Genomic DNA, 18,361 nt, shown 5'->3' with positions numbered 1-18,361 from the left:
GCTGATCAACATTTCAACAGGTATCCAAAGGAAACATTTTTTTTTCTGTTCTTCCACGGATTGTGCAGACGGATTGCATTGCCACGACATCGAGACAGCTGTGAAATGCAGTTTTATTTTCACCGTCTCCTCTTGTAATTCTTACGACCCCTAAGTGGGCTAAGTTTATTTCAGTGGTGTCAACAACTATAATAAAATTAAAATCTCAAGGATGCTTCATCTTTGCATGGAAGAAGAGCTGGAGCTGCACAGTGTTTTTACATTGACTTGTAACATTTTGTTTTCGTCTCATTGCAGGTATCTGTGAGAAAGGGGGAGACCAGGTGATTTAAGGATTCTATTTCTGAAGCAGATAAACAGACAAGACCATCACAGCCCAGGAACTATTGAGATTTGTGAGAGGGATCTAACTTCCATTTGGAGGTAAACAAAGTCTTAGCCCAGCAGAGAGAACGCGTTCAGAAGAAAGGAGGCGGCCAGCTTAACCATGGAGGTCGCAGCTGCCGATCAGTCTCGGTGGATGGCGCATCACCATGCCGTGCTAAACGGCCAGCACCCGGACTCTCACCACCACAGTCTGAGCCACAACTACATGGAGCCCATGGCGCCCTTATTGCCCCAGGACGAAGTTGACATGTTTCTGAACCACTTGGACTCTCAAGGGAACCCCTACTACACCAACTCCCGAGCAAGAGTCACTTACAGTCAAGCACATGGTAAGACTTTAAGACTTTAATTCAGCACATTATTTGGGATGTTCCTGCAGTGTGATGAGATTATATAATTGATTTGTTTAAATTAAATAATATTTAGATTTTTTCTTAAACCTTTACTGCCCAAATAGCAACGTTCGCAGAAATGTATGTGGGTTTGAGTGTGTTATTAATTTTGTGTTTGTGAAGGCTGTTAATTTTATATTGTTTATGGGGAGGATGCAGAATATTTGACAGCTTACAGTATAAAACTGACAAATATATATATCACAATTCACAATCTATGCACACTTGTGTATGCGTTGTGCAGTGGATTGCTATCAAACGAGCTTTTCTTGACTTCACAATCATAAAAGGAATTTCTAGCAAATGACAGCAAGAGGAAAGGGAAGTATGTCATTTAACCCCTCGCTGTTGGGGCAGGGGTTTCTGGAGGGGGAGAGAGAGGCACTTCCCGGATATAAAATAAAAACCGCAAATTTACTAATAACAATCTTTAGTCCGAGAGCTGCAGCCGATGAAAAGATATAGCCCAGGCGAGTAGGAGCTAGGACAGGGTACTTTTCTGCAGCCTGTAGGCCTTGGACTCACAGTAGTTTACAATCTTTTATATTGTTCGAATGCGCAGGCTAAATATATCTTTTAAAAAGAAAATGTTTTGATTGGGAGATATTTTATCAGTGGCACAGAAAGCTGTGTTTTCGACAGAATTAGGAGAATTTTATAAACATCTAAATCTGTCAGTACTAAATGTCTAATTTGAGTAGTTTGGAGTATTCAACAGGTGAGATGGATGTTTTTCTGTTCTGCTTTGTCGACCTTGGCACCGAGGTGTATTTGTGCGTAAAATACGCGTGAAAGTGAAAAGAAGAAGAAAAAAAGGACCCACATTTTAAACTGATTATTTTGATTTTCAGCTCGCCTCACTGGGAACCAGGTTTGCCGACCACACCTCATCCACAGCCCCGGTATTCCCTGGCTGGACCCGGGGAAAGCAGCCCTGTCTGCTGCCCACCATCATAACGCATGGGCGGTCAGCCACTTCAGCAAACCCGGCTTGCACCCCGCCGGCTCCGGCTATCCCTGCAGCAGCAGCTCCGGCACGGCCCCGGTGTCCTCGCTCACCCCGGCGTCCCATTCCAGCCCGCACCTCTACAGTTTTCCCCCTACCCCTCCGAAAGACGTGTCTCCAGACCCAGGTCCTACCTCCCCGACCTCCACATCGACGAGAATGGACGAGAAAGAGTCGATTAAATACCAGCTGACTGACGGAATGAAAATGGAGAGCTGTAGTCCGCTCCGCAGCAGCCTGGCCTCGATGAACAGCCAGACGCCGGCCACACACCATCCCATCCCAACTTACCCCACATACTCTCTGCCTACACCCCACGAATACAGCGGCAGTCTCTTCCACCCTGGGAGCCTGCTGGGTGGATCTTCCTCCAGCTTTACGCCCAAATGTAAAAGCAAAGCCAGGTCGTGCTCAGGTGAGTTTCATGTCTTTTCAAGTTTTACTCTGGGAAATACACACAACCTTCAGCATTCGTGCACTTAATGTGAGACGTTTAACTTACAGATAAAGTTTCTCGGACCCAGATAAATTCTGGTTTACCCGTGGGCGTCAATTGGGTGTGGTAAGGTGTTACACTCACCGTAGCTTTACCAAATTAAGTATAAATTCGATTTTATCCTGATATTTTTTGTTTTTGGAATGATGAGGGTAAAAAGTATTTATTTGGAAGGTACGCTATTTCTACAAAATATACCCTTGGTGCATTCAGGGCCAATGTTCCCTCTAAGCCGTGTGCGTTTGGCGTGCTTTAAGATTAATTTATCACGTTGACCAAATAATAACACCTTGTCAGTCATCACTAATTGTCCCACTTTGTCCCCAGAAGATAAGCTGATATAAGCAGCTTTCAAGGTTGGTTTTAGAAGCGGGGACTTTTCCACATCGCAGAGTTTCGTAAAGTTACGCCTCTGGCTTTAGGTCAACTTTTGATATGTACAAGACACTCCTGGTCCTGCAGTAGCCTAATTCTTAATGCAAATATCAAATCTTGAAACCATTACTTGTTAGTCTTGTGTGACACTTGAAAAAGGGGTGCTAATTTCCATATCAGGCTCTTCTGCCCCGCGGCGCTCTCCTCTCCAAACCTGTCCCAGCGACCCTTATCTTTGTCCCATCGCACTCCTCGCCTCTTGTAAGCACCATCCACTTAAAAGGGGTCATTTAGGGAGGAATTTAACATGAAACTAATCAGACTAATCAGGGTCAACCATTTACTAACGTAAACGTCCCGGGCCATCTTGAACATGATTAAACGGTTTTGGAGTAGGAGAGAAATGACTTAAAAGGGAAGAAAGTGAAACGATGAGTGAGAGATTAAGCTAATGAATTATTTATAGCCGAGATATCTTTATGTTGTGTTCGCCTTAAAGAGAAGAATGCGGCGACAATAGCGTGACCGGTTTTTTTGGCTGATCAAACACAGCCCGGCACACAGGAAAAGTTGCCACATCTTTTTGTGTCCGTTTCTTTTACATTGGCTTACACAAAGATTAGTGTGGGGGCTTCTCTAACTGGTGAGTTTATATAGTCTCAGATGGATACTCCTTTGTGCCTCGGCTTGTTTTCTTTTAAATGTGGCCTTTATTACGCTTAAAAATGCAGGAGTCACGACGCTCTGGCTCCTGCCATATCCTGTATACCTCCAAGTGAACAAATCACGACCTCCACCCCGCCCACAGCTCTCCCAATACTAACAAAGCCCAGGCGACAGAGCCCTGCTGTTTGTGTTTTTTAGCATGGCCTTGGCCTAGTGCACTGACATGGTGTGGAGGCGACCAGGTCCACAACAGATCTGCCTCTCCTATCAGATTATTCAATATAACACTGCTGCTCTGGCTATCATTTCTAGGTTTGTAGCCTCATGGCGATAGTGGCCAAGAATGCAGATAATAACTGCTTTAATTTTACTCAAAATTTTAAAGCCATTTGGAATAGTTTCTAATGAAACTCCAGCTACAAGAGGGCTCTCTGGACAAACACCTGATTGAGTCGGAGTAAAGTGGAATACTTAGAGTTTATGCCCTGACTGTGCAGACATTTGAAAAACAACTCAGGCCGGTAATGGGACTGTAATTTCCCTACATTGTGGTCCTAAGCGGTTTCCAGCCAGTGACTGCACTCTGAATTAATGGACACAACAGAAAGATGAGCAATAGGGGACTGTTTACATGGAATTGTCTGTTTCTAAATATTTTTTGTCACCATTGTTCCATCTCTTTATAATACACATAGGGAATGCTCTTTCTGACTGATGATGTAAGTGAATGTGAGCTATTGTAGCGGAGAAATGTTATACTGTGACATTTAAAAGAAGCTGGCCGGGCTTTGCCTGAATCAGTTACACAAACATATCAGCCACGACATTAAAAAAGGCTCTTATCTATCAAAGTCAATGTCCAGTGCCAGTAATGGTGATTGATTGTTGTATAAAATGCCACAATGACATTTTAGCTGTCAGCACATACCTTACAGCAGTGTAGTTTCCTGTTGAACTAACCTCAAACCAGAACTACTCTCTCACCTTTGCTGTTCTCTAGAAGTAAAATAACTCCAGCTAGCCCACTTCAACTCCCGTCCTTTACCCTCTTCACCTTTTTGCATGAGGCCCCCAGGTTCCCGTTTTTTCTCATTTCAACATTTAAACATTACACAATATGTCAGTCATTGCTGATACATATTTTAGATGTTAATGACCTTGCACTGATGTGGTTGTTCCACTTGCGAAATATTGCAAGAGAGAGGCGGGTGGTAAAAAGAACCAAGGTAAATGCACTTCAAAAGGGCCGCTGGCTTTGCTCAGGCCAGATTCCATTGTGAAGCAAGGGTGGGACTGTGGGTGTCGCTGACATTATAATAGGAATAATGAGATGATGCTCTAGGGAGAGAGGGATACTTGAATTAAATGAATTGGTCGGTCGGTTTAGCAACAGGCTGTCTGAACTCAAACCTGCTTGGGAGAGGCGGGCGTGTGGGAATGTCTCCTGTTGTTTTTTTTTGGGGGGGGGGGGGTTTCGGCAGCTTTCTGATGTCGAAGTAGGTGAAAAGGCCTTAACCACAGTGTGCGCAGCAAGTCTTGTTTGTCAGGATTTGGACAGTGTTGTTTAAAAACAAAACAAACCCAATCAAAACGATAATGTTGATCTGAACGCAATTTCAATATTATTAAGTGCAGCCATAGAGGAGCAACTGGCAAGCTAGCTTTTCATCAGAGACTGCAACAATGTCCGGCACATTTAATACCACCGCCACACACTTATGTTTCCTCTCATGGGTGCCCACTGAGCTGATGAATAATGTAGTCCTAATTTGATGGCGTGTCTCATTCTTCTTGTTGGACACCTCTGGACATGTTCTGGCTGTCTCTGGCCTCCCCATATGAGATCAGTTTACATAGAGGTGTCTGTGTCCATGACGGTCCAACCTGCACCCAAGCAGCACAAAAGACATGCATATAGACCTGGTACACCTGCACGCTGATATGGAAATTGTCAGCGTGCATCCTCACGAGAGAGGCTTTGACCTTATGTCGCAGGGCCAGCCAAGGCCGCTCATTTCATCCAGCATGGTGGTTGCCTGATTTGACTGGCCAGCTGCTGTACATCTGTGTGTAAGTCATGTTGGTTCTGATGGATGGTGAATTTTTTAATTATATAAATTTCCCATTGTCCTTCCCTCCACTTGAATTATATGCAGAGGGCCGTGAGTGTGTTAACTGCGGTGCCACCTCCACCCCCCTTTGGCGACGGGATGGTACCGGCCACTACCTGTGCAACGCCTGCGGACTGTACCACAAGATGAACGGCCAGAACCGACCTCTTATCAAGCCCAAACGCAGACTGGTGAGTCCTAATTCTCTCTCTCCGTGGCTTCGAATTGAGAGTAGGCACCCAAATATGAGCACAAAGCAGATGCCGGCAGCACAATTCCAGGAAAGTTATATTTTCCCTATGATCTTCCTGGAATTGTGTGTCCCTCTCACCCCCCGATGATCCCCCTGCACGGCCTGTTACAATACTGCTACTATTGCCATTGTTCCTGCTATCATTATTGCTGGTACTTCTGATACTGTTACTGATACCAATGCCCATGCTGCTTTAGTTAACACCATACTTGAGTAAATGAAATGCAGCATGGCTACACACAACTCTCACCCTGGGCGTACCACTGCACCAGAGCTGCACAGGCACCACTATCATTATCACCACTGAGGCTGCAGACACAGTGTTTCTCTGCGGCATAACTGGTGCATTTTATGACTGCTATCAATTATAAAGTCATTTATTGGCCTCTGAATTGGCATACTATTTATGATTTTGGGGAAGATATGACCCACCCCATTTATTTGTTTATTTTTCTCCCCCTTAATGCGTCACTAGAATTATTTTCTTTTCATGGTGCCATTATTTTTAATGGTTCATTTATGTTAGAGTAAATCCCCAAAAAAACATTAGTGGCCACATTAAACAAAAAAATGCCTTTTATTACAGTGATTGCTTTTTCACTGCATAAAAGTTCAGGACCTCCATTGATTCAAATTGTGTCTTTCAGAAATAGCGAGAAATTAAAATAATTTCCACTAAATTAAAATATCCGTTTAACCATTTAACAACCTAGGCTACATTTGTGAGCTGATGTGTTTGAATTGAGATTTTTAGAGCAAGTTTGTGAATGTCCAAGTGGGGCTTCAAGTATAGACTTAATCAAAATTATTAATAAGAACAATAATAATTATACAATAAAAAATAATTAATTAGGGGTTCATAGCAAAAATCCTTAATTATAGGCCACGTTTGGTTAATAATCTCTTAAATCTGTCAAAACGGCTATGCTTTACAGTTACACAAGTCAATAGCCTATATTAGATATATTAGCTCGTATTCGCACATCATCATCACTGCGGAGCCTATATAACTAATGGTCCTCCTTGGCGTGAGATTTTGATCTGCCACCGCCACAGCCAGTGTTACATGCCGTAAAGATATTTCGCACGGGCCTGGCTTGGCCTTTTTTTTTCTTCTCTCTTTGCATTTTCTTCCTTGACCACCTCTATTTCGTTCCTCCTCATGAAAAGTCCATTACATTTTCCATTGGGTCGGCCCTGTGGCTGTAGCCTTTGCATTTTCAGCTCAAGTGTTTTCAGAGTTGTGTTCAAAGGGGCATCCAGTTGTTTCCTATCCGGATATCTGCCCGGCCCAGATAAGGAAGCCAGGCTCCCGGCTGTTTCCGCCTTCAACCAGCCCGCTGCATTCTCTATGGCCAGACTGACATATACTGTAAAGAGATTATCACAACACTGGAGGACCCGCTTATGTGTGAAGAGAGACCGTAAGGGGCGGGGATTGGAAAATAAATGGATTTATGTTCTTCTCTTGTTTGTCACGCTCGGTGGGCAGCGGCACAGTCTTAATGCGCGACGTATTTTTTATTTTAGATATATATATTTTTATTTTGCACAAAAAAACGTCCAAGGCTGCTGTTGTTCTCGAGGTCAATAGCAACGAGTCCACCTGAAATTAATTAAAAGGAAAAACTGGATGCTGCTTGCATTGCAAAGGGCCCGAGGGTTCTTGCATGTAAAGCTAATGTTTCTTATTATGTGTGAAGAATTGATCCGTAATGGACGCGAGAGCACATTGCCAGACAGGACACCGTGGTTAGACGCCCTGCCTGGGACAGTTCCCCTTGATCAGGGGTAAAGGGGCGATTTACACAAGGCCTATGTTATAACCCATTAATGCAGGCTACCACACAGTATTTTTAGCCAGTGTATGTTATTTTTTAATTCATTAAATATGATCATTATTGGCAGATTTAGTAGTGGTGGGCAAATACGAAGAATTCTGTAGAAATAATGCCAGCATGTATTAGTGCGCAAATTGGAAAATTTGATCATCGACGGTCCAGGCCAAATCATATAGGCCTATGCAATTAATTAAATATAGAGTTTAAGCAATTTTACCAGTCTAAGTGGCGCTTGCTTTGATGCTTTTCTGCAGATTCGTTCTGAGGCCAAAGCTGAATTACCCCCCATTCAAAACAACTGTAATCGCCGCCGTTTAACTCCAAGAAAACTTTGTGTGTCGCATTGTCCCGTGTCCGGCGTGAAACTAGAAATAATGGAATGAGGCAGCAATTGGCAGTAGCGTCAAAAGCAGAATTTATTGATGTGCAAGCCAAGGAAAGAAGGCCAAATGGTCGCGGTATTCATTATGAGAAAACGCATTTATGTCAAGTTCAGTGTCCGTGCTGACCTTTCGGGCTTCATGGAATTGCGTGTGAATGGCTCATTATTCACGTTGCGTTTTCTTTCCCTCCTTCAGTCCGCTGCTAGACGTGCAGGCACCTGCTGTGCAAACTGCCAGACCACCACCACCACCCTGTGGAGGCGCAACGGGAACGGAGACCCGGTGTGCAACGCCTGCGGCCTCTACTATAAACTGCACAATGTAAGTAGCCAGAAAAAAGCGCACTAACTGTTTTTTTCGGGGGGTGGGGTGGGAGGGTTTGGGGTTGTTGCTTGGTCGGTACCGGTCAAGTGGGCGGACAGCTATCGATTTAGTAGCAGGGGAACTGTGAGAGTGTGGAAGAAAGCCTGCTTACCCTGTCAAGCAGAACCCACCGGTCGTCTTTTTTATTAATCCATCGTTGTTTCAATGGGGGGCGTGACTCCCCGGAGAGGCTGCAGGGTGGGACTGTCATTCAGTGTAACGGCGTCGGTTACATTGTTGAGGATTTGTCTGCGACTGGCCCTTTCAGCTCCAGCCTGGCCTCCATCGCCATGTATTCATATCAACTGCGAGGGTTGTGTTTGGTTTTAAATGAGACAAAAGCAAAAAAAAAAAAAAAAAAGAAGACACTCGTGCCTGGCTTTATAATGGAGCTATATATGCAAATCAGCTGCTCAACATTTATAGCATTTTTCCTTACACAAACCATTATACTGCCATGAAAGTGGTGCAGTTAAATCTTAATTGACAGCGCAATATCTCACTTATGGTGATATTTTAAATTTGTCAATTTAAAAGCACTGGAACTAATAATTGGAAAGTAAATTTAAAGTGCTGTGGTCTACTATTTATACTCTCAGTGAAGTTGTTGCCTGGCCCGCCTTCAGCTAATGTGCTGCTCCCCACAGGTCAACAGACCCCTGACCATGAAGAAAGAGGGCATCCAGACACGCAACCGCAAGATGTCCAGCAAGTCCAAGAGAAACAAGCGAGCAGGGGACAGCTTTGATGAGTTGTCTAAGTGCATGCATGACAAGGCCTCCCCCTTCAGCAGCGCGCCGGGCCTCACCGGCCACATGACCCACATGGGTCACCTGCCCCCCTTTAGCCACTCGGGACACATGCTGCCTACTCCCACGCCCATCCACCCTTCCTTTGGTCACCCCCACCACTCCAGCCGCTCACCGGTCTGGGCTGAGCCTCACTGAAGCCCCCCCCCCCAGATCAGGATCTCCTCCACTTCGGAGCCCGCGCATTGCCATCAACACTACACGGCCTCCACATCACGGTGAAAACTGAGCTGACTTCTCGCCTCATGTACAGTGGTTGGAGGGGAGGGACTCTCAGTTGTGGACTTTATGACTGAAGGTCGCGTCCCGCCTGACCTCACTGAGAGCGAGACGTCACTGGACTCTGTTGAGAGCTAATGTAAAGAGGGAGTTGTTTGTCCCCGGGTGGCTAAGACTTGCGGAAATGGAGTGAATGGAGACGCTTGTCATTCTTTTTGCTTATTTTTACTAAGTCACTTTGGTACCCACCTCTCCTTGACCCTGTAACAGGAGACTCACGAGAGGTCTTAAAAGAACCACTGTGCTCACCTCCTGACCGTTTCGTCATATATTGAGATACGTGCACCCTGTCCATTCCTGGGTATTGTCCACAGTTGCTGCGGACAAACTGCCAGACTCTTCAGTGCTGAAAGTCTCAAAACCAGCTTGAAGCACCCACACACCTCTGTTGTGAACCAGTCAGACTCAGACTACAGTACCCACAAACCACCACTCTCCTCACATGCTGGATTGTACACCACCACAATGCTCACGTGTTTTTAATGACGGACTTTTATAGAAAAAAGACGCAAGTAAATAGAGTGTTTATAAACGCTTAATTGCTATTATTGTTGTTATATTTGATGTTATAATTATTGCTACGATAATTTATTTTCACTCTTTAAGCTTTCGTCAAAGACACATGGAAACTGTTATGATTTTAATTTCATGGATATTACGTAAAGGAAAACACTGACCTATCTTAGATGAAATGTTGTCCCTGAGCTGTACGTTTTTATCATTTTTTCCATCTCACAAAAGCAAAAGAAATAAAGTTTAATACTGAGGTAAACGACGTTGCTGCCTCCTAAGTTGAGTCTCTGTCTCCCTCTTTCTGTCTTGTTCTGATGTACATATATATAGCTTTAGAATAAACTTTTGTTTTAATGAAGGGGCCCTGATTATTAAAATCATAAGTGATATCAGATGTATCAAGGGAAGCTCTGTGATCCCTTAAGCGTGGTAATGCTTTGGTCGGGCTCCTCCCCTATCTTTGATTCAGCGCTGTTCAGAGAAGGCTTCTTTGTGGAGCAGAGGCCCCAGGCTGGACCTTTGTGCCCAGACAGCAGGCTCCAATGCTAGGGTGAGCGAAGGGCTCCTGAGTCACACACAGTCATACATATGCACATATCCACATACTCACACACACTCAAAAACAAATGCACAAACCATACATACACACTTGCATACAATCCTGATAACCCACACAAGTCCCGTTTCTTTTTTTCGAAAATGCTCCCGTACGTAACGAATGCACAGTGAGCTGTGTGTTTAGTTCACTGGTAGCCATTCTCATCGGTCCCTTTTCCCGTTCCCTGTATCTCATGAAGTAGCCCTCTCTCTGGGCCGCGGTGATTGGAGTGAGAGGAAGGACAGCGGGTCTTTAGTGGGAGAGAGAAGAGGAAGGAAAGGCAATCAGGCGACCCGTGAGCAAACACGTGGGGGGCTGCCCAGACCCCGCGCACACAGATGTGCACACAGCTGAGGATGTCAGGAAGCAGGCTTTACTCTCTCTTCTTGTTCTCTTTTCTTTCTCTTTCTCTGTGCTTCGTCTATCTTTTCCCTCGCCGTCTCTCCCTTTCTGCTCTTTTTTTCTGTCATTTACTCTCCTTCCTTCTCTCCCTCTGTCTATGTCGGTCACTCCATACCCCTCCTTCCCACCCCACCCCCTCTCATTTGGACTATTACAGTAAAATATAAGGACTGAGGAAACTTCAACCAGAGCCAACTACTAATGAGTCTGCTCCATTAGGGCCAATTTCAGGTCATCATCACTGAGTGCAGTGTTGCCCTCACACGCCCAGAGCACAAACTCTCCGATTAAATAGCCCAGGCTAAAAGAGGAATACTACCTCTCCCTGAACCCTCCACCCTGTCCACATCTGCTGGACTGGTGTCCAAGTTTGATCTAATGAGCTTTCACAGTCGCCTGATCAGTTAAAATTGGCAATAATATTCGTTTACAGATTTGCATGGGGTTTGTTTTGGTATCTAGTGTTGTTGGAGTGTCCTTGCTGTCGGCGGCTACATTTATTATGCCGTATCATAGCACCCACAATACTGACTGGCAGCACGCGCGCGGATGGAGGAGTTGAGGACTGCATCTGAGTGGCCGTGTTCAGAGAGGGGGTGGGATCCCCTGATCCACTTGCTGAACACCAGTGAAAATGTAATGCTTGACTGCCAATAAGCAGTCTAGCCATCTGTGTGTAGCACAGTATTGTGGGTGCTGGGCCGCGCACAGGCCAAAGCTCCACTGGGTTGTGTGCTGCTGCAGCCAGTGAGCCTGCTTGGCTGGGCTTGGCCGAACTCCCAGAGCCTGAGAGGGGGAGACGGAGAGGGCCAGCACTCTTCAATGAGGCCCTCCAGAGGGAAGGAGGAGCCTTCCCAAAAATAATACAGCAGTCTGCCAGGCCAGCGACTCCCAGAGCTGCCCCTGTCTGAACACACACATCCATGCGCACGCAGACGTGAACACAGCACGCATGTATACATACACACTGGCAGTGACGGTGTGTCTGACAAAGCTTCTCATGTCTCATGCTGAGGCAGAAGCAGTGTTTGTGTTTGCAAGGCGCAGGCACATTTCATCTCCTAGGCCTGAAAAGGCATAAGGTTCTGGGCACATGATATGTGCACTTGGTTTGGTGTCCCTGTTGAAATGAATGCTTGGCACAGCATGTGGGTAGTCAGTGTGTGCCACTGTTGCACCATTTTCTACCCAATTAAATTCAAATAGCCTCTGTTATGTGAGAATTTTGTTATGTACTTTTTACCTGGCAGCCGCTGCGGTGCAAGGTTATTCACCGGACGTTGCACACTGAACGAGACAAGAACCGTTTCCAACTCAGATCATGAATTGTTATATAAGGCATGAAAAGAGCCATAAAATAGGATATTAGCTATCTTCAGTATCAGAGAAGCGTTCCATAGAGGAGATGAAAAGGAAAGATCTCCTCAGTGGGGTGAGCATGGTGGCCACCTAAATTAGAGCTCCGAGAGGTTTACGACTTCAACCTGGAACTTAGTGTTTCAACTCCCTTTTAACTCCCTACCTCCTTTCTTTCTGTGTACCCCCCCGCCCTTTCCATTCCCTCTCTGCTGCACCCCATCTCTTCATTCTTTCCCTCCTCACCCCACCTCTACTCCCACTCTCTTCTTGTCTCCCACTCCTCCTGTGTATTTGTTTTTCCATCAAATTGAATTAGCAGAATCAAAAGGTAACTTGGCCATCCCCTCACAAAGTTGAGTTAGGGAGAGAGAGACGTGGAAGATGAAAGGAAGTGGAGCACAGTTCAGATGCAGGTCTTGTGGCGTGTGTGTGTGTGTGTGTGCGTGCGTGCGTGCGTGTGTGTGTGTGTGTATGCGTGTGCTGTCATGGGGGTTGACCTTTGCTTTGACCTAACTGAAAAAGCATCCCTCCTTTGTTCGCTCGAAGGATATTAAGGTTGCAATACCGGACTATATTTTGATAACACGAACACAAAAATTCATGCTTTTATTCGCCAAAAATTGCCGTAAGTTGATTGTTAATGAGCAAAAAGGGAACTTGCTCCATGATATGATGTAGCATTTTCAACAATGTTCTTAACAGTTTGAATTTTAGAGCTACCTAGTCATAGTGATTGTGCTTGAAGAGACCCATGCGTGAACTTCCTCTTTTCATGGACCAGGAGAAATTCATAGAAATACGCGCTTGAGAGTGCCTGACAGGAAAAAGGTGGGGACCCTTTTGCATTCGGTAGAACACCTGGTGAACATGATTCAAGGAAAACACCGATGACATATAATTTGACACTTTCACAGCACTTGTTAACAGTTCTCCGATCAATCAACCGTAACATATTACCGATATGATCAGTGATGCTTTGACAGTATTTACTGTCACTCAGAGAGGAGCAGAGGTGATAGGAGATAACTGCCAGTGACCTCCGTTGACAGGAAACAACCGCATCCTGACCTGCCAGAGGGCTGAATCTCATAGACGATCTCTGTAAATGTCAGAAATTAGTCAGAAAAAGTATATTGCTCTCACCCCACAGATGTAATGCTTTTCTTCCCATCAGGCCCTACCTTGACGGGCCGCGAGCTAGTTACAGCTGCATCCCAAGCTTGACTGGAGACACATTTTCAAAGCACCAAAAAAACAGGAAGTGAGAAGTTCAAACAGGAAATACTTATGCTGTACTATTAGGAGCAATTCAACCCATAAAAGCCTGACAAAGATAGAGAAAAGAGATTAATTATGAGACATGGTAGGCTTGAGCACTAAGTATAATTCTTTTTAGTATAAGACTTTTAAAGGCTTATAGTGTAACTGCAGTGTGGCACCCCTTGTAAAAAAAAAAAAATACTCTCATGCTACCGCCGGTTTCGTTTACATAGTGATTTATTGGAATGGAGACATTTTTCAATATGAAATTCATTGTTTATGCTTTTGATACAATGACCAACAGTATGCGACTGCTAACATGAGAATTCCACATATTTTGGGGCATAAATTGTTTACAATTGTACTGTTTGAAACTAATGGGAAAAAGACTTGTGTTTTGAGTCATGAAAATTTGATAATTTTCCATCCAATGGCAAAACAGTTCCAAAACATTTGAAAATGCTGATTTGCATCTGAAAGTGTTCTGTGTTGAAAGACACACTTTCTCTTTTCATAAACATCAAAGGGACAGTGAGTTAGAAAGTAGAGAAGTGAAAGAGGCAAAGAAACAGGGAGAGTGTTTCATATCATTCAGCAGTGGTTGGAGGTCGGCCTTATTGCCACAGTTTGTGGTTTTCAAAATGGAGTTTATGAGTGGAGTGTACTAATAATGAAAGAGGTTTACGAGAGCATTGAGCTCCAGTTCTTTGTGGCTGGTATGTTGTACTCCCCTATGATTATCCCTTCTCAACCCGGGTATCCACTCACCCCCGCTCTGCAGATGGGGATGTTATTGCCGTGCTAATGTGTGTGGATTATTCTGTTTGCACACAATCCCTGCTGAAATGAGGCAGATACAAAATCCCGACACCATTCAGCTCCTCTAATCACACGAACTTGCCGCGATTCAAACTAAGACCATTATGAATTAGCATCAGTCATCTGACCATTTTCCCATTCTTCCTCATTCACGCATTCTTTGCCACTGTAGCAGAGTATGTAATCCGGTGAAAAGTAGCTGTCAGAGGCAGGGCGCGGACATGCATGCAGAACACCGCTCCCTTGACTCACCCTGTAAATTAGGTCAGCCTCCTCTCACCTGGGAGGGGGAGCATTCAGGATGTTCACCTGGGACAGGTAGTGTTCAGATTTCATTCATGCTGTGTTCTGCTGCGCTGAGGCCCTCCCGCTCACCTGCTCCGACAGACAAATTCATCCCCACTGTCTGAGGACAAATGAGCCCATTCATCTAAAGGCTCCCATTGACAAACCAGGGGGCAAGTACAGTACTAATGCCTGGGAAGGCTCAGGGGAGTGGGCGTCTGGACCTGCCATCCTCTTCCACGACCACATAATGTCCCTCGCCATTCCCAGCCCCTGCCCCGCCCCACCCGAGGGACGGATGCCCAGACAGAGAGCGGCAGGACAGTGGAGGACAGTAGAAGCCCACAGAGACCTGCTGTGCTCCACTCTGACTCCCAAGCTGTTCAGCTCGCTATTGTGGACAGACCACAGTTGCTTGTGTGGTGGATTAAGTGACAGGCTGTGCTCTGTGGCTGCCCTGAATTCAGTTTCAAGACTTCTTCATTCACATGAACGAAGTGGACTTCATAACAAAGCATAGTTCCTCTGAAAGATTTGGGTAAGGCATTCAAGTACATCTAGATATGTCATTCACTCGCATCGGAGGACAGCAGAGGTGTACCTGACAAATATGTCTGCTGTTGAGTGGAAATCAGAGTGAAGGAGCCAGTCGGCTAGGCTTCATTTCAGTCCTGCTTGTCTTGTCACTCATGCAGAAACACCAAGTTGAAGGTGAGGGCATTCCTAGACAACATTTCTCACTGTTTGTCTTTGGCTGATGATTTTGTTGTGTCTCTACCCTTGTTGACCCGAGACTTGTGAGGCTAACAATGATCCACACACACACACACACACACCCCAACACACACACACAGACACACACACACACACGCGCACACACACACACACAGAGGCCTGTGTCACGATGAGGGACCCATGCGTCATCAATGGAACATTATGTGCCTCATCTTAATAAAAAGCCTTAATGTCATTAAACCATTAAAAGACTGCAGGGACATTTTGGAGAGAGATGAAAGTGTCATCTCTAAGGGGCAAAATTGTGGATAATGGATATAAAGAACTCCATTAGACCCAAACAGAGGAGATAAAAAAGGAAAAAAAAAAAGATAAACTTTCTGATATCTATCACTGTATCAATGTTTGCTTCATTTCAGAGAGTAAGCAGAATTTTTGTGTTTTGTAATTGATAATCATTCTTATTTTTTATAACCAAGATGAATGGGTCTGCTCCATGACAACGAGCCCACTCTGTGTAGCCCGTGTAACCTGGGATAACCCTTGTGTTTACAGACAGGGAACTTGCTTTTCAACTGGCTCTTTCGAAAAAATGTTTGACTTTAAACCAGTTTCGAGACTGGAGACATGTGCAGGCCTGCAACCATGATAGATGCCAGTCTTCTCCAGAGACAGAAATTATCAGAGCCATCATCCTCTCTCTCTCTCTCTCTCTCTCTCTCTCTGACACACACACACACACACACACACACACATGCACACACCCACACACACACGCACACACCCACACACACACACACACGCAGCATGCCTATCTGTTGAGGATCGGTATGAGAAGGCGTTGTGCTCACTCACTGGCTCAGTGGGATGTTGCAACCCCAGCACCTAACTGGTCCTTATCTCTCCTGAGCAGACTGCATGGTTTGATATGCATCTGTCATATTTGTCAGAAAGAAAAGACACCGTGGTAAGAGCACGATGAGTCAAAATAACAGAGAAGCAACATAAACTTACTTCCCTGCAGCTTCTGCGTGAGCGCGATGATTTTTCTTGTTTGCGTCAATTCCCCAGTTGAGAAGAGGCTAATACGTCCAGTATGATCTGGCCACACACTTTCGAGCGTGTGCACATGTTTACTTGAACGCGTACGTTCCTGTGAGTGGATGCAAGTGCATGCACTGCAGCCTACGTGTGCATGTATGTGCACACGAACATGCCGTGCATACATTGTGTATGCCTGCATGGATGTATGTTTGCATTCATGCCTTCCTCTTAGAAACATGAAGCCAAGAGCAGATTGTCATCATTCCATCATGGCCATCACCATGACGACAGATAAGGCCCTGTCCTCTTGTCGTCATAGTGGCCTTGCATCAGCTCCATCAGTTGCTGTGGCTAGCTGAGCCTCTGACTCTGTGGGTATGTGTCTATCTGAGGGCTATCTGGCCTGATAAGAGTGGGAGAGAGACAGCAAGAGCGAGATATTCACCGCCGAGTCGGTCACAGCAGGAAAGGTTGCAAAGAATGGAGAGAGCTGTGTGTGAGAGATGGTGAGAGGGCTTGAGAGTATCACAGACAGCTACTCCATATTTGCACACTGTTCCGAACACACATGCAAGCACTCATAATTGCACATAGGCATGCAGCTGCAGAGACAAATGCATGCATGCAAGCACACAAATATGTGTTCACAACAAATAGTGGCTTACGCAAAATAGTGGGTATATAAGCACGCAAGCACGGGAGGAATCAAACTGCGGCCACACAGAAAGGTCGATAGTGTGGCTCTCTGACACCTAAAGTATCCCAAGTCCACCTGCACCTCCTCCTCCTCCTCAAGTGTCAGGTTGTAAGAGGGAGCAAAGGTAATTTGGTCAGGTCTAATCTCTCTTCTCTCCAGGTCTCAGTCTCTTTCTCTGTGCTACATTTAAGCTGCTGATTGACTTTTAGCCTGCCAAACCATCATTAATTGGCATCTCGCAAACACACACAGACAAACATAATATGTGTATGTATACACACACATACACACACACATGTGCGCGCACACATGCTGAACATCTAATCCAGCTAATCCACCCTGCCAGTTGAACAACCAATAGTATGGTAACATGGTTAATCACCCATGTAAAAATAAAGACAAGACCAAATTGACTGATAGAATTATTCCATTTACCCCTCTGATTAAAACATTTCAGTATTGTCATGGTCCACTGGAGATCGGCCCTAAAAAAAACAAAAAAGGCATGAAAATTAATTAAAAGTCAGTGATGTAAATGACTTCATTCAATTATTGGTACAACTAACAAGCTCTGCAATATGATAACTGTCATGTCCAGACACATCAAATTAGTTTAGAAGAAAAATAGGGATTCGCAGCATCACTTATTAACTCTTTGAAAGGGCAAGACAGGCTTCATGAAACAGGAGACACTTTCTCCAAACAAGGGAAGCACTCTCCTCAAAGGGAAGCATGGGAATTTTACGACACCCTTTCAGACGACAGAAATGCTCACTGGACACGAGCTCATTCGACCTTGGGTCACTTCCCAACAGCCCTTGCTCCCAACGTGACATCATAGGCCGCCGGGGTCACAGTGAAGTGTGTGGCCACAGTAGGGTACAGGCTGGGTTACGGACGGACAGAGCCAGAGAAAGGCAGAGTGAGACAAAGAAAAAGTGTGGTGACTGAGAGAGGGCTCTCTGATTCGTTTCCTTGGCAGGATGACAAAACTGTGAGGAATGCAGGCGAGAGGGGAAAGAGAAGTGATCAAGAGCTCAAGAACGAAAAGGGGAAAAAAATTAGCCGAAAGAGCAGGGGAGAGAGGTCTGCTGAATAAGCCAGGATGGCAGGCCCATCCATTGATTCATTTCCCTTTTACAACCCTATTCTATTCTCACCCCCTCCCTTTCTCTTCTAACCATACAGCCATAAGTGTCCTGCACATTACACTGACTGCTGCCTCCTGCATTAAACAATCATTTCACCGCTGCCGCCTTATGTGAAAACTGTAAGTTTCTACTCTGTA

General features: G+C 45.2%; 1 protein-coding gene across 3 annotated transcripts in view; it reads left to right on the top strand.

Annotated features, from left to right (window-relative positions):
• gata2a (GATA binding protein 2a) overlaps positions 1-10,133 on the top strand; it is a 15,063-nt gene extending 4,930 nt beyond the window's left edge. The window contains exons 1-6 of one of the 3 annotated variants that reach the window (XM_030052231.1): positions 1-20; positions 298-716; positions 1,631-2,200; positions 5,479-5,624; positions 8,106-8,231; positions 8,921-10,133. The exon at positions 1-20 is cut by the window's left edge and continues 90 nt beyond it. In XM_030052231.1, the coding sequence (XP_029908091.1) occupies positions 488-716; positions 1,631-2,200; positions 5,479-5,624; positions 8,106-8,231; positions 8,921-9,220 (1,371 nt within the window). In that variant the 5' untranslated portion in view covers positions 1-20; positions 298-487 and the 3' untranslated portion in view covers positions 9,221-10,133. Of the gene's footprint in view, positions 21-297; positions 717-1,630; positions 2,201-5,466; positions 5,625-8,105; positions 8,232-8,920 lie in introns of all 3 variants that reach the window. The other 2 variants (XM_030052229.1, XM_030052230.1) reach the window with 2 other exon arrangements.
• The last annotated feature ends 8,228 nt before the right edge of the window (positions 10,134-18,361 follow it).

The sequence above is a fragment of the Myripristis murdjan genome, chromosome 5 (assembly GCF_902150065.1).
Source record: "Myripristis murdjan chromosome 5, fMyrMur1.1, whole genome shotgun sequence".
NCBI classification, from domain to species: domain Eukaryota; kingdom Metazoa; phylum Chordata; class Actinopteri; order Holocentriformes; family Holocentridae; genus Myripristis; species Myripristis murdjan.
Note: the sequence above shows the minus strand (reverse complement) of the source record. Positions and strands in the feature narration are given on the sequence as shown.